Genomic DNA, 14,327 nt, shown 5'->3' with positions numbered 1-14,327 from the left:
CTGCATATTTTTATTACCATTCCTTTTAAAAAGTTTCAACTGTCACAGTGGATATAGAAAAAGGTAAAAATAAATTTGATTGCAAGGAGATGCTTTCTGTGAGAGTTACACAACTCAGTCTGTTTAGTTTATCATGAAGAGCACTGAGAAATAATTTTGGTTTTGCCTGTAGTTTCTTTGGGAAATAGTGCATAATACTAACGCTTTGTAAGGTACCAAAGGCTTTCTTTACCTACTGAAAAGAACTGTAAAAAAAAAAACTGATGATAGAAAGCTTGAGCTAGAAAAATCAAATGAAATCATCATAATGAAAGGCTTTATGTGTTTGGGTTGGTTTGTTTGTTTAAGAGATTAATCACACAAGCAAACTCCTGAAGATATGTATTCTTCATTTTAATTCTGTCAAGTCAAAAGTGTTGGCTAGTGGGAGAAATGTCTTATAAAACTCAAGTTATCTTGTACTTCATGCAGAATTTGTGGATAATGTTAAATGAATCATCCTGCACTTATAGCCTTATGTTCTCTATATGTTAGATGAGAAGATAGCTTGAATCAAATGGATCCTGAAATTAATAATGAAACAATTTTATTTCCTCTATTCTAAAGGACCACATTAATTGCTTTTGTCTCTTTTTTGAAAATGTGAGACCCTGATAATATTGGCTGAGAATGCTGGAGGAGATATCTTCTTAATTACTTAACTAATGTATTAAATTTCTGTGTAAAGTTGTCTGACCATCCTATCATAAAGGTAATGCTAATAGAATTCCTATTAAGCCTTTGGTTATTTTTGCTCATTTGAGGATCAGCTTTTATTTTCTTTTCTTTAGGTGTCATTAATACTCTGGAGTAGCAAATAGAGGCTGTGTTTTTTGACTTTCAAACATGTAGGAAATATTTGCAAGCTCTGCTGAAAAGAGTAGTAAAACAACAGTAAGCAATTGGAATGTTTCATAGAATGAGAGATAAAGCCACAGTAATGAGCCAGGAAATCTCACCCTTTTGTTCTTAATTTTGAAATGAAAGGATTTTTTCCAAGGTAGTTTAGGAATGGCAGTTGGAAGAAGGCTGGATATCCTGAGAGTGGACAAATGGTTCCTGTGTGAGTGCACCCAGTACTTCCAAAAGTACACCCTGATGAACAATATGACTATGGTGTGCTTTTTTAATGGGATAAAGAGAAGAGTTTTCCTCCTCTTGATTTTACTGATCCCTTTTAGTTGTGTTTTCACTCCAGAGCCCACAGCTCATGTGGACATTTCTCTGTTAGTTTAAATAAACTGGCTTGTCTCCGATTAGCAGTGTAGCCACAACAGTGAATATATCTTGCAGTCCTTTCTGTAACTGGGGAAGAAATATAGGCCTGGCATAGGACTTCTGCATAATGAAATTTTCAATTTGGAGTTTCTGGAATTTCTTTTCCTCTTAGGCATTTCTAAAAGTGGTTTCCATTAAAGCATCACTTTGGAGAAGATAATAGGAAACTGAACAAAATTAAACATCAAGTTAAAGCAAAATAATCTTGAAAACATTGTCAGGCCTGTAATTTTTTTCTGGTCATGGTCTATTATAAAGAGTTCAGAAAAAGCTAAATACAGGGAAAATTAACAAAAAATATTAGGAAGACTTCTCTGTGAAGGCAGCTTAAAGACATGAAAACTAGAGGGCAAATACTAGTTTGGATTTAAGATGTATGAAAAATTGAGTCAGTTAGGTCTTTTGACATTAGCACACCAGAATAGAAAAAGGACTCATTATTAAAATAGTTGATCATTAAAACTAATACTTATTAAAGAACAGAGAATTTCTCATTTACTTCTTCCCTGCTGTGTAGGAGCTTTTCCAGCCACTAAGTAGAAAGAAACTAGAAGAGTCTTGGAAAGCAGCTGGCTTTGGGAGTTATTCTTAGGATTATAACTAGTCCTTCTCCTGCTTTTCCTAATTGCTACCACATGGAGCAATGAAGCTTTAGCAAAATGTTGACTCAGTATAAGTACCAAAATAGAAAACCAAAATGACTATTGTCACGCTTAGGCATGAAAGTCTTATCAGAAGAAAAGAAAATAATTATTTTTTAACCTTTATTTAGACTATATTTTAGTTTCTTGTCCCTTCATGCATATATTCTTTTCCCAGTTACTCTGTCATCAGAATACCTAAATTAATAGTGAGGTGCATAACCTTCTGTTATGTATTGTTGACATTTAAACTGTCACTGGATGTTAAAAGTCCATATTTGCCTCCACAAATAAGCATGTTCTTATGGTATGCTGAGATCAGTTTGTCACAGTTCATTTTCATTAAGCTTGAAAGATCTTCCTTCAGAGAGGTGATAGCAATTCTGTTCTTGATGTGGTGCAGCTAATTGTAGTTCCTGCTGGCCACAAAATCACAGGACTGTATGAAACTGTTAATGTGTTTTCTTAGTGCCTTGTACTCTGATGTCCCTGGTTCAGCCAGTATTTGCAGTTCCTAGCTGGTTTATGCCATTACTAATCATATGATGGAAGTCTCTTGGTCTTCTCTGCCTGAATTATTTGACACTTTGTTTAAGTCCAAATAGTAGTGTTCAGTGTGGGAAAGTTTGGGTATGGAAGAAATTCCTATTCTATGACCCCAGTTTCTAAATTTCAAGTTCTGTTAACCTCTGTTATTCTTGTGTGGAGCTCTGCTAGAAGAAGAATGAGTGGTTGATACCCAGAGATCAATATAAATGAAATTCCATCAGCTTAGCCTACCACGACTGTGTTCTTTAAAAACTTTGTTGCATGTGAGTGCCCTGCAAGTTCCTAGAGATTCTCTCTGCCACCTTTCCAGATCCTAATTCAGCAGGGGCACGCACAGCAAAGCTAATGATTCCTTTACATTATCTAAGGCTCTCTACAGTTTGAAGAGGGAGGAGCTGTTTTCTTGTTTCATATTACTGCCTTGTCGAAGTGGAGTGTAGATTTTCAGTGGTGACAGTAAAAGGTTAATGTGCAGGAAGATAAATGCACATGCAATGTGGACTTCTTAGTAGAGAGAAATAGTGAAGCTTGATTCTTGGTAGGCTCTTTTAGTTTCTAGGTAGATACCAAATAAAAAGTTTCATGATTTAAACGACAGATGAGTTAAATTACTGAACTTTATTAGTGCTGGGATTTTCTCAGTTCTTACATTTCAGGGTTCATTGCACATTTCTGAAATAAAGCAGCAGCTGAAGTTTCTGAAACAGTTAAATTTGTTTTAAAAACCAACGTGTTAAATAGCAAAATGCTGAATTTAAAGAGAAGACGATATTCAAGGTAACAAATAGGTGCTGCTAGGTTTGATACTTAGAAAAGGGTTACCCCACAAGATTCCTAAGACTAATTCTTTTAATTAGAGTGTGGGTATGTCTAAGCCAAATTGAACCACCAACCTACACGAATAATGAGTAACAGTTAATGCTGACTTCTGTTTACCTCACAAATGGCCAGCAGTGCCTAATGGGTACTCCTGTTCAACTTCACAAGCCATTTTGCAGTGGATATGGGAATGAGCTCACAAGACCAAACCCTTTCCCCTCTTATACTAGAGGTGCTAGAGGTAAGTGTGGTTTTGGGGAACAAGGGTGGGAGGTCATGAGATGAAAGTGATGTGGGCTTCTTAAATTTTTCACAAATCTCCATAAAGGCATGTATCTGGGGATGGGCAAAGATTCAGTTGAATTCTTACTTTTTGCCCAAAGAGATTACCCAGTCCTAAATTGACATGCTTTCCTTGAACTGGGAGTCAGAAATCCCTTTTCTCTTCTGTTTTTCTGCTGCAGAAATTCCCAACATTCCCATTATGTGGGCTCCAGAGAGGGGTAAGCAACATCTTCAATCCCACCCAATCATTTCCAAACTAATTCTTTGCTAGTATTTTTTTGCTTTTTTAATCATCATCAGAAACAATTTTTACACACATTTTTCCCATTTGTTTGATTTTCTTGTGGATTCTCATATTTTTGTTTTATAGGAAGGTCCCATGGCCTCCCCAGGTGCTAGGGTCAGACTCATTTGCTGTTTCCATTTGTGTGCTATTCTCCTGTGGATTTTCATGGTTCACTCTGATCAAATGATATTACCAAAGGGTGAGCATCTAGACTCTTGGGACTGTTTCACTCATGGTATCCTGAATTGTTGAAAAAGCTCTGCCACCCTGCTGCCCTGTCAGTCATTTGGCAGGCTTTTGTTTTGCTCGTGCCAACAGTTGCATCTGATTGTTGGTGGGCTTTTTGGTCTTCTCCTGCCTTGTCTGGGGGCTGCCTGGCACTCACTACTATCTTATATTCTCTCTACCTGCTGGCTGCGTGGCATTGTCCTCCTGGAATCTTGGCCCTTTGTCTGACTGTCTGGCATTGCCTCTTGACCAGCTAATTGCTTGACAGTGACTACCTAGTGCCCTGTCCATCTGCTGCCCGGCATGTATCGCCTCCTTATTGTCCTTTCAGTCTGCCTGTACGTGGGCATTGGCCTCCTGCTGCCCTGTCTCCTGCTCCAAGTGCCTGGCATTGCCTTCCTGCTGACTGCATCTGCTGACTTTGTGGAATTGCTCTTCTGCTGCTTGGCACACCTGCTGAATGTTTGGTACTGCTTTAGCAACTTGCTGAATGTTTGGCATTTTCCTCATGCCTTTTCACCTGATCCTTGAATATAGTGTCCCCTTACTGCTCTTTGAGTCTGCTTACTCACTGACACTTGCTCTTTTGCCATCCTGTCCACTTGCTTTTATGCCTGGCATTTCTATCATATTGTCCTACCCATCTGCCTAGATTTTATTTCTAAATATGCACCAGTCTGAAAAGATTATGAAGAATTGTAAGGAATGGGGAAAAACTATTGTCTGGATCCTTCATGGTCTGATTCAGTTTAACATACCAGCCAAAAACTGATCTCAGTACCAGCATTCAGCTTTTTCATAGAACTACTCAAACCCTTTCCCATCTTATGAAAAAAGAACCAAACCCAAACCAAATTGAATTGTATTTAGTCTTTGCTTCCATCACTTTATTCAATAGGTGTATTACTAAGTTATATTGTATTAAATTTGATAGTAATTAAGTACTGTAACCCTAATATTACCTAAGGTATGTCAGAATCCATGGAAGGTAGGTAATAATAGGAGGGAAAAACAATCTGCTGCTCAGTCTCAGAAAGATTAAGGCTTGAATGTGGAGCTGTGTTCATTAAACACAGTGGATCAAAGAAGCTAAGTAAGAAATTTTACAGGTCTCTTTATTTAAAACAGAGGGTTGCAGCTAATCTAAATAAACCATTGGATCAGTACAGTGTTACCAAACTGAAATGTGTCCTAGTTGCTGCTTCCTACCCTTTCTGCACTGGGAAAATGGTCAATTTACAGTTTACAGAAACCTTTTGTCATTCTCTCGCAGATTAAGAACAAGGACTTGACTGCATCTGTAAGGTCCATAGTAAGGGAATAAATCATTGTCACATCTTAGAATAAGAAGCAGGATTTCCTGCACTTCTTTTAATTCAACTCATTTGACCTCTTTTCCTAGCTCTGTCACAGATTTTAGCTTATTATGAGTGTTTGTGAGTTTAATTATGTTTTTGAATCCAATAACAACTAGGAACTGGAGAAAATCTTTTGTCATAATGAATCCAGTCATCATTTCAAAGCAAATTCTTACCATATTTAAATAAATTGTATATAATGTTCTTTTAACCTTAGCGTTTAATCTCTTCAGATATATTATTACTGCTTTTGCTATCTTCAGAGGTACCTTAAACATGTGAAATTATTTCTAAGCGTAGAGGCAGGGCGGCATCCCTTGAGTCAGTAGCAGCTTTCACCAGCTGTGGAAAGGGAAAGGCACTGTGAGAGAGCACCTTGTTCCCATGGCCCAGCACCAGCTTGCTGCTTGGAGGATGGCTCCTAGGACAGCTGACCATGTTCAGAGGAAGAGCCAGTAGGACCCTTCTCCCAGTTTTCACGTTAATGCCTAGAAACCAGTTAACTTGTATTTTGCTCTGAGGAGCTGGAGGATGTGATTGTCCACCTGTATTTTAATCCTCCACTGTCTCCTAGGCTCGCTCTCCTGTCCTCTCTCTTCTCAGCCTTTCCAACCCTCCCTTGCTTTTCCAAGCATATTTTTTTCACAACTTCATGAACTCTTAAAGATGGTAGGCTGTCAGTCTCTCACTTCCCACCAGCTTCATGTTGTTGAGGGGTGTGGTGACAAGAACAGGTCTCAGTGGCAAATCTCTTTCTCCAAGCTTAAACTCCCAGTGTTACTTTGGTGCTTCCCTAGGCTGTTGTTTGAGAAGCACAGCAGGGGCTGGAAGGAAAAACATTCACTCTAGCACTGTAGGGCTGCAGGATACTGCTAGAATTCACTCACTTCTTATCCCAATCAACATATGTCATTTGTTCATGTAGTGTTTTAGTTATTTTTAATATAAGGGTTTTTTATTTAATATTGCCTCAAATATGTGCGGACTTTTTTTTCAAATAATATTCAAGTACATAGATTTTAAATGCAGAAAAGCAGCAGAAGCTGGAGGAAAATAAGCACTAGGCTTTTTCTTTAATGTTTGGAATTTTCTTGGCTAAAAATTATACCTATGACAGAACTGATGCAGTGCTGTAACTGAAGGCAGCTTCACTGTAACATATGAAATTAAACCAGCTTTCTTCCTGAAGTGGTCAAGTTATGGTACAAATATTCAAATTAGTTCCAAAAGAATCTGTGGTAAGTTGAAAGAATAAATTTTAAGTTTTGTCTTATAAATGAGTCAACATTTGGTTAAAGAAAAACTTGCACACAAAGCCCTGGGAATAACACTTTCTCTATTAAATTTCCTGCAGCAGTAATATACAACATTATTTTATCCTTCCCCCCCCAGTTGTTCTGGGGAGGCTTTTTTAGTCTTTTGTCCTTGTCATTTTTAGGCGGGGGGGGGTAGGGGTTAAAGGTATAGTTTAGCCCATCCTGTGCTGATTTTCTACCAAAATTAGCTTTTGAAACAGTCATGAACAGTACCAGTCTTTCCAGCTCATAATTTCCCTTTCTAGAATAAGTAAATTTCCTGTTATAAGCCAAATTTTATCTCTGTTTTATTTATCTTTTTAGACTCTTTTCCTTCCTTGTTATCTTTGATAAAAAAACTGTTATAGTACTCACAGTCATTTCCTGAACTAAAATATCTAAATCTTGCAAATGGTTTGTCAGGAGAGAGTGTTTGTTGTATATTCTCTTTACTTCAATGCACTTTTAAATTTCAATTTATTTTTTACAGTTCACTTTCTTTATTCTTCTCTGTTTTCTAAAAGTATCCTTTCTGATGATAGCAGCATTGCAGTCTCTAAGCAACTAATTTCTTCAATTTTTTCTGGAAAGAAAACAAATTCCTAACTAATACAGGTCTTTTGCACTCAAAAAGAAAGAGAGATACATAATTATTTTTCTACCTTGGGATTTCCAGGTGTTTCACTGCCTTGATCCATCAAATCACTGCTTTCACTTTCAGTTGAAGTTTTCCACTCTTTTAAAAATAATGTGTCTGATAATGACCCATATCAACTTGGAATTCAGATTCATCTGTATGTTGCTTCTGGATTCAGACTGAAAATTTTTTTTGTTAATTTTAGACAAGAATGCTTGGAGTGATACATGTTGTACTGAAGAACATACATGCCTTTTGGCATCACTAACAAAGGCTTTTGCTGTTACAATTCAGGTAACAACTTGCTGAATGAATATTGATCCAGAGTAAGTTCCAGTGTCTCTCAGCTGTTACCTGTTAACTTAGTTGGCCAATAGCTTTTGCTGGAAGAACGAGGAGATGATGTTGCATTCAGAGTATAAAAATTTGACAGCAAATCAATCCCTTGCTTCCCAGCTGTTCCCTAGAGATCAAGAGGATGTGGGTGCACTCAACTCATTCTCTGACTGCAACCAATTTGGTACTTTAGGTCTGGTCACATTCAGTAAGAACTTTGATGAGCACAGATTCAGATAGTGTAGTTCATGAAATCAACATGTTACACACTCTTGTTAGATAGACTATAATAAATACACTAGATCTACAAAATGTGAGCATACAGTGCTGTGTACAGCTCTTCACAGTAATGTCCAAGTCAAGCAGAGGCACAAATCTTACAGGGGCAGCCCAGCTTTGGCGAGGAGGAAAGGAGCATGCCTCTTGACTTGTTTGCAGAAAGGGATCATATTCTCATCCTCTGCAAAGAGGATTTCAAATGCAAAATTCATACTTAGGGGAGAAGTGGAGATGATATGTAGTCAAATATCCTGTTGCTGCCTGCATAAATGGTGGGGGGCAGCAGTTTGTATATAGAGGTGGGGGATCACACCCCTAGCAGCAGCCCATCCTGCCCACATGAATCCCTTCAGCACACATCCCACAGCATCTCTCTTGGCTTTAGGCCTTATTCCTACAGATGGATGTGCAAAGTAATGCACCAGTGACTGTGGCAGAATTGTTCCCCCCTGTACATTTTGCTGCTTTTCTGCCCAGACAGGTTTTGGATTCAGCCTGGAAAAGAGAAGGCTCCAGGGAGACTCTGTTGCATTCCTTCAGGACTTAAGGGGGGGACTGTAAAAAAAGATAGGACCAAACTTTTTAGCAGAGCCTGATGTAATAGGACAAGGAGGAATGATTTTAAACTGAAGGAGTGTCAATTTAGATATTAGGAAGAAATTCCTTACTGTGGGGGTGGTGAGGCACTAGCACAGGTTGCACAGAGGAGCTAGGGATGCCCCATCCCTCGAACTGTTCAAGGTCAGGTTTAATGGGGCTCTGAACAGCTTGAAGATACCCTAGCTTTTGTTGGACTTAAATGGCCTTTAAAGGATCCCTCCCAACTCAGACTGTTCTGTCTTGCTGGAGCTTCTTTCACTTCATTTGGGAGTTTAATGAAGGCAGATTTGTGTAATTGTTTGGAAATCTTATCTGAGACTGCACCTAAGCTTTTGTTTGATTCAGCCTTTACTGCTCTCATGGAACACGATAGCAACAGTAATCAGTCTTCTTCACCTTCATCCTTTGCTTTCAAGAAATGTTTGTACACCTTTATTAGGCTTTTTTTCTTGCAGTCTGTCTGCATATAGACTGAGTGAGTAGTAAATAAGCTTTATTTTGTGTAGTGTTGCAATCACATACATCACTCATTTAAGTGAGCTCATTGTCATCACATTCAAGTGGAAGATTTTGCAGATTTCAAAGCTGAATGAAACCTACACGTTGCTTTTAATTTTGGCTGTATTTTTGTTCTACAACTCCATTTTTCAGAGTGAAAAAGTTTTGGGTTATTGTCACTTCCTACTATAAGCTAATCAGTTCTTCCTTTGAAACCAAATAATGCTTAGGTATCCAGTGGTATACAAAATTAATCCATGAACAGCAAGGCTTAATGCTATGGTGCCTTTCAAAGTCTTACAATTTACCCATATTTTACTGATTTCTACTGGTCAGCATTGGGCATTCCTGGAAAAAGAAAAGAGAAGGGCTCAAAATTCTTTTAGATGTGTTTGTCTCCCAGGGATTTTATTTCCTGCAGAATCATAATGAGAAGCTGTTGTTAAATCATCATCATTCTTTAGAGGCAAGAGAGAGTAGAATTTTCTTTTGACTTAGAGGTTAACTAAGATGGATTTTCCAGTCTAGCTGGAAACTGTGGGATTTCCTCAATAACTTCTACACTGTTTAGACAGTCTCGTATTTTCCCCAGAAATATTTCATGTCTGTGTTTATTTTGTTATCTTTTCTTTAAAAAAATATGATTATTTAAGATGTAATTTGCTTCATCAGATACAAAGTGTTGGGCAGCTAATCTCGGGTGCATTTGATTTCTATATTATTCTGAATTATGGTCTTGCATCACCCATATAATTTATCAGAAATACTGTCTGATTTCTTTTAATTGAGTTAGTCCACCTAGAGGCGTGATGTTTATAGTTGCTGTACTCTTAGTGATAGCACATTTTCTGTGACAGTGAGAGGCTTAGCCTTTGGTGCAAGAGTCCTGTGTACCTTTTGAGTACACAGAGCAAGAACTGACTTGTTCACTGTGCCTATCCATGAATCTCTTTTGCATTTTCATTTCGTATAAGCTACTGCCTTTTCTCAGTGATTCACTCACACACTGCTAGTGTAAAAAGCAGTTCACTGAAAAAGTGTGGACACAGAGGGAATTTTATTAAAAAGGAAAAATATTTTTCTGCACAACATGATCTGGTGCTTCAAGCACAGCAGAAGCATATGTGAGGAGAGGTGTTGCTATATTTATATTAATGAAAAAGTCTGTATGTTATAGGAACCCTGAGGGTTTCAAAACTGGGTTTTGCATCTGAGAAGTAAACCAGTAGAATTTATCTATACAATGCAAAGCAGTATTAATGTGAAAGCATTGCTCTGTCACAGCTGAGTAGTGTCAATAAATGACTCAACTGGTTTTACATAGAGTATGAAAGATATTTTAACATCTTCTGAAACTGAAAAGAACTAGTGCTTTGGAAATGTGTATAATAAACATCTTAGTGTAGCAGAGAGAATATATTCTATACTAGAGTTTCATATATATATATATATAGTTAATGATAAGTATAAAATACTGTATAAAATTCCAGAGAAGAAGGTAAACTTGATATATTTAATATTCCTCACTCAATATAGATTAGGAGTTCTTCTGTCTTAAGTGCTCTGTGCTACAGAAGTCTCAACAAAATATTTTTCATCTTCTGTTTGAGAAACCTTTTCATTCAATTGTTTCCACAAGAATCTTGGGGGTAAAAAATGTGATTTCTGCCAGAAGTTTAATAGTCCTATACAGGAAATCATTTGACAGAATGCACAGTAGGTCACTTTGGCTTTCAAAATCTATTTACTTGTTCAATTCTAATGAAAGCATCATTTGCATGTGCCAGAACTGACAACTGTTCAGACTGTGAACACATGAATTGTATCACTGGATGTCACAAAAGAAATATTTCTATATATTTTTAGGTTATGGAAAAGTACTTCAAAGCTGCTGTTTTTAGAGATGTTTTATCATTTACTTGGGGAGTAAAGATACTGTGTAAGAGAATCTTAAGAGAAAGGGTTTTTTTGTAGTTCTTGTGTTGCTATGGTGTATTCTTGAAAAGTTATCACTCATTAGTCCTCCCTTTATAGTGCAGAAGGAGTGTTTTTATTAAATCTTCAACAGTGATAATTTGAGATCTGAAAGTGTTTGGAGGAGCTACTTTACCTGTGGAAGAATTTGACTGAAGTTTCAGAAGTGCAGATAGTTTGTGTGCCATATTTGTTCTTGGCAAAAGGTGGCAGATGTTAGGGAACATCAGATGAGATCCTCAAAAGAAAAAGAGTTTCACATTTCAATTTCAGTAACCAATGTTTTAGAACTAAAGCATTGCAAAATTATTTATTTCTTTATTTATAGAAGTGAAATTGCAGGTAAAAACTTCTGGTTCTTTCACTGCTCCAGACACTGCACAAGTTCTTATGAGAAAGAAGTGTGTATTTCTGCCTTGTGGCCTCATCCTTTTTGTGTCCCTATGAGGGTCTCTAAGAAATAGTGCCTTCTCTTTTCCCATGTTGTTAATACCACAACAAAATAAAAGTTATAGTTTTGTTTCTCTTATATAGTTCTAGACTACATTGCTTAGTATACTTCCCCAAACCACAAATACACCCACTCTCCTCATATAGAAGAATCTAAGTTTGGCACTGGTTTTGAAATGAAGCTGACTGTAGCCTGCCTCCACTTGGGTATAGATATATAGTCTAGAAGATAGTACACATAACCAGAAACACTGTCTAGGGTATATTTTTATGAGACAGTTCTCCCTAGTTGTTATTCCATTAGTTAAAGCTCATTACATTGTCACTTCAGTCATGTAGAATTCTTACTGGCATAGTGTAGATACCCATGCTTATTTCTCTCATTTGTGCTGCATGAGTTTGTTTTTCAGAGAACAAAATTTTTCACTTCTCATGTTTTGTTCCTTTTCTTCAAATTTTAGAGAATTATTTAAAGGTTGGACTGGATTTCCTATTTTATATTAATACAAAGCAGTTTGAAAAAACTGAGGGAAAACTTAAAATAGTACTAAGTATTGACAGATAACATTTTAACAGTGTTTTTGTAATAGCAGAATGCTTTTATTGTCTTTACCAGGAAGTCTTCAGCTCTACTACTTGTGCTGAACAGAAAGGGATTTTTTTCTTGCACAAAGTGGAGTTGCAGTGGGAAGCACGGCAGTTTGCACATAGAAAGAGGGCTGGCAGAGGAAGCAGACCCCTGACCCTTCTCTGTACAAAGTGCAGGGGCTTGTTTCCAGCTGTCATTTCACCAAGCTCCTCCTGACCTCCCCACCATTGCAAATACTCTTCCTGTAGACACTGGCTTAACACAGCCCTTTAGACAGCTGTGGTGTACTGCATCTGCTGGGCTGTGCCCAGCTTCATACAGCCCAAATGCATTCCTTACAGTGCAGAAAAGCATTTAGTGTCTTGTTTGTTTAGCAGCTACTAAAAATGATGGTGCTAGTGGATTTATGGTGATGTATGGAGGTAGGCAGTATCATAAAATTAACATCAGTTTTTATGGCATAAATATTTTATACACATTAAGGATCTTAAAACTTTGTTTAGCAATTAGGAATAAAAAAGTATTATTGCCATGATATATATTAGGAGTGATATTTAGAAAATGTATGTGGTTGGATGCCCAGATACATCAATTTCATTAGCACTTCAATTACACAAATGGGGCAAGAAAATCGCTGATCTATAAGTTTATACAAATCATATGCAATCAGGTTTAGCTAAAAATTTAGATCTAGATCTGCAGAAGTAGATCTGTAGTAGTATCTGAAGAATAATTTACAAATTCTACAGTGTTGTTTCTTCTAGTATATTAATTCAAATTTTCAGCTTCTCTATAGTGTATAAGATGTGAAGCATCTTCCCCAAATATTTTGCAAGATGTAAGTAAAAAAAACCTGATTGTTAAGTAAATATTTTAATGAGTTTCATTTCAGTTGAAGAAAACAAGGCCTTTAAAGGAAAGCTACAATGAACACTAAGATTTTTATTGACTAATATACATTTATTTGTTTATAATAATAATGTATTTTATTATAAAAGTAATTATCATTGGGCATCCAGCTATTGGGAATTAAATACATTCATGGCTTGGTCATGCATAAGTCATTGGGTGTTGTCAGAGGTAGTTCTATTTGCTACTTGCTTTTTATGGTCATCTGCACAGTGGAAGTGTTCTGATAGACTTGTTCACTGATACCTTTTTATAAAGAAGGCAGACACTGAATTATCTTCTGGCACTCGGGTCTCGTGCCGTAGGCATTAGGCTGCAAGAAATGGTGTGCTGGCTCCCAGCGACAAGAGTGAGAGAATTTGGAGGAGGCAGCTTGCAGACAGAGGGAATCATGGATATGGGGAGAAGTAGAGAAAACAGAGTCTGTATTTAACAGTAGTTATTGCTGTGACATTTTTGTTCCTTGCACTGATAAGTTTTGTAGGGTCATTCTGTGATGTTTAGGTTCTGGGTGGCAGCAGAATCACTGTAGATGTGCTGGGAGCATTCTGGTGCTGCAGTATTATTGTCAGTGGAAATGTGTGATCGATGTGTGCAGATACACCAGTTTGTAGAGTTCAGTTTTAGCTGCCTACATTAATCAGGGCTCCATTCACCTTTGGCTTTTTGTAGATTTGAGTTGGGAGAAGAAAAGAAAAAAGAAAATGGAATCAGGTCAGTTAGTGGAGATGTATCAAGCTTATCATTGATAAGAGGCAAAGTCACTAGGGTAAGCCACTCTAACGGGATTAGACCTGTTTTATTTTCTTTTATGTAAAAAAAAAATCTACAAAAGTCTGAGAGTGCTCTTTGTATGTGTCTCTGTGTACCTGACATAGGTAACTGTGTTTAACATCAAAAATTCCCAACAAGGACATCAAAATGCCCTGTCACCAGTCTCAGTATGAGTTTCTTACTGTACAGTAAAATGGGCAGAAGCTGGATGGTCACTTCACGAGGAGGAACAAGCACATGTATCAGGGTCAGCGCTGGCCCCATGTCTGCCTAGTCACCACCAGTCATCCTGTGAGCCCAAACACAGCACCTGCTGCGTACTTTATATTTATATACTTTATATTTTTATAAACCTACTTGATTTTGGTTGTTTTGCAGCAATAGCATATGTGATCAGTTTCATCCATTTGTCAAGATAACTGAGCAATTAGCCAAAGAAATCTAATTTTGGAAAGCATCAAAGAGCACAAATCCTGTCATGCCTTACATCCATAAAAAAAAAA

The 14,327-nt window shown here is 37.3% G+C and overlaps 1 protein-coding gene across 28 annotated transcripts in view; it reads left to right on the top strand.

Moving 5' to 3' along the window:
* GPHN (gephyrin) overlaps nucleotides 1-14,327 on the top strand; it is a 264,585-nt gene that overhangs the window by 141,218 nt on the left and 109,040 nt on the right. For 17 of the 28 annotated variants that reach the window (XM_033515109.1, XM_015630244.2, XM_033515124.1 and 14 more), the window contains exon 5: nucleotides 3,791-3,829. The exons of 10 other annotated variants lie outside the window; for them this stretch is intronic. In XM_033515109.1, coding sequence (XP_033371000.1) covers nucleotides 3,791-3,829 — 39 coding nt within the window. Of the gene's footprint in view, nucleotides 1-3,790; nucleotides 3,830-4,001; nucleotides 4,097-14,327 lie in introns of those variants that run through there. One more of the 28 variants, XM_033515122.1, reaches the window with a different exon arrangement.

Source organism: Parus major, chromosome 5, assembly GCF_001522545.3.
Source record: "Parus major isolate Abel chromosome 5, Parus_major1.1, whole genome shotgun sequence".
Classification (NCBI taxonomy): domain Eukaryota; kingdom Metazoa; phylum Chordata; class Aves; order Passeriformes; family Paridae; genus Parus; species Parus major.
Note: the sequence above shows the minus strand (reverse complement) of the source record. Positions and strands in the feature narration are given on the sequence as shown.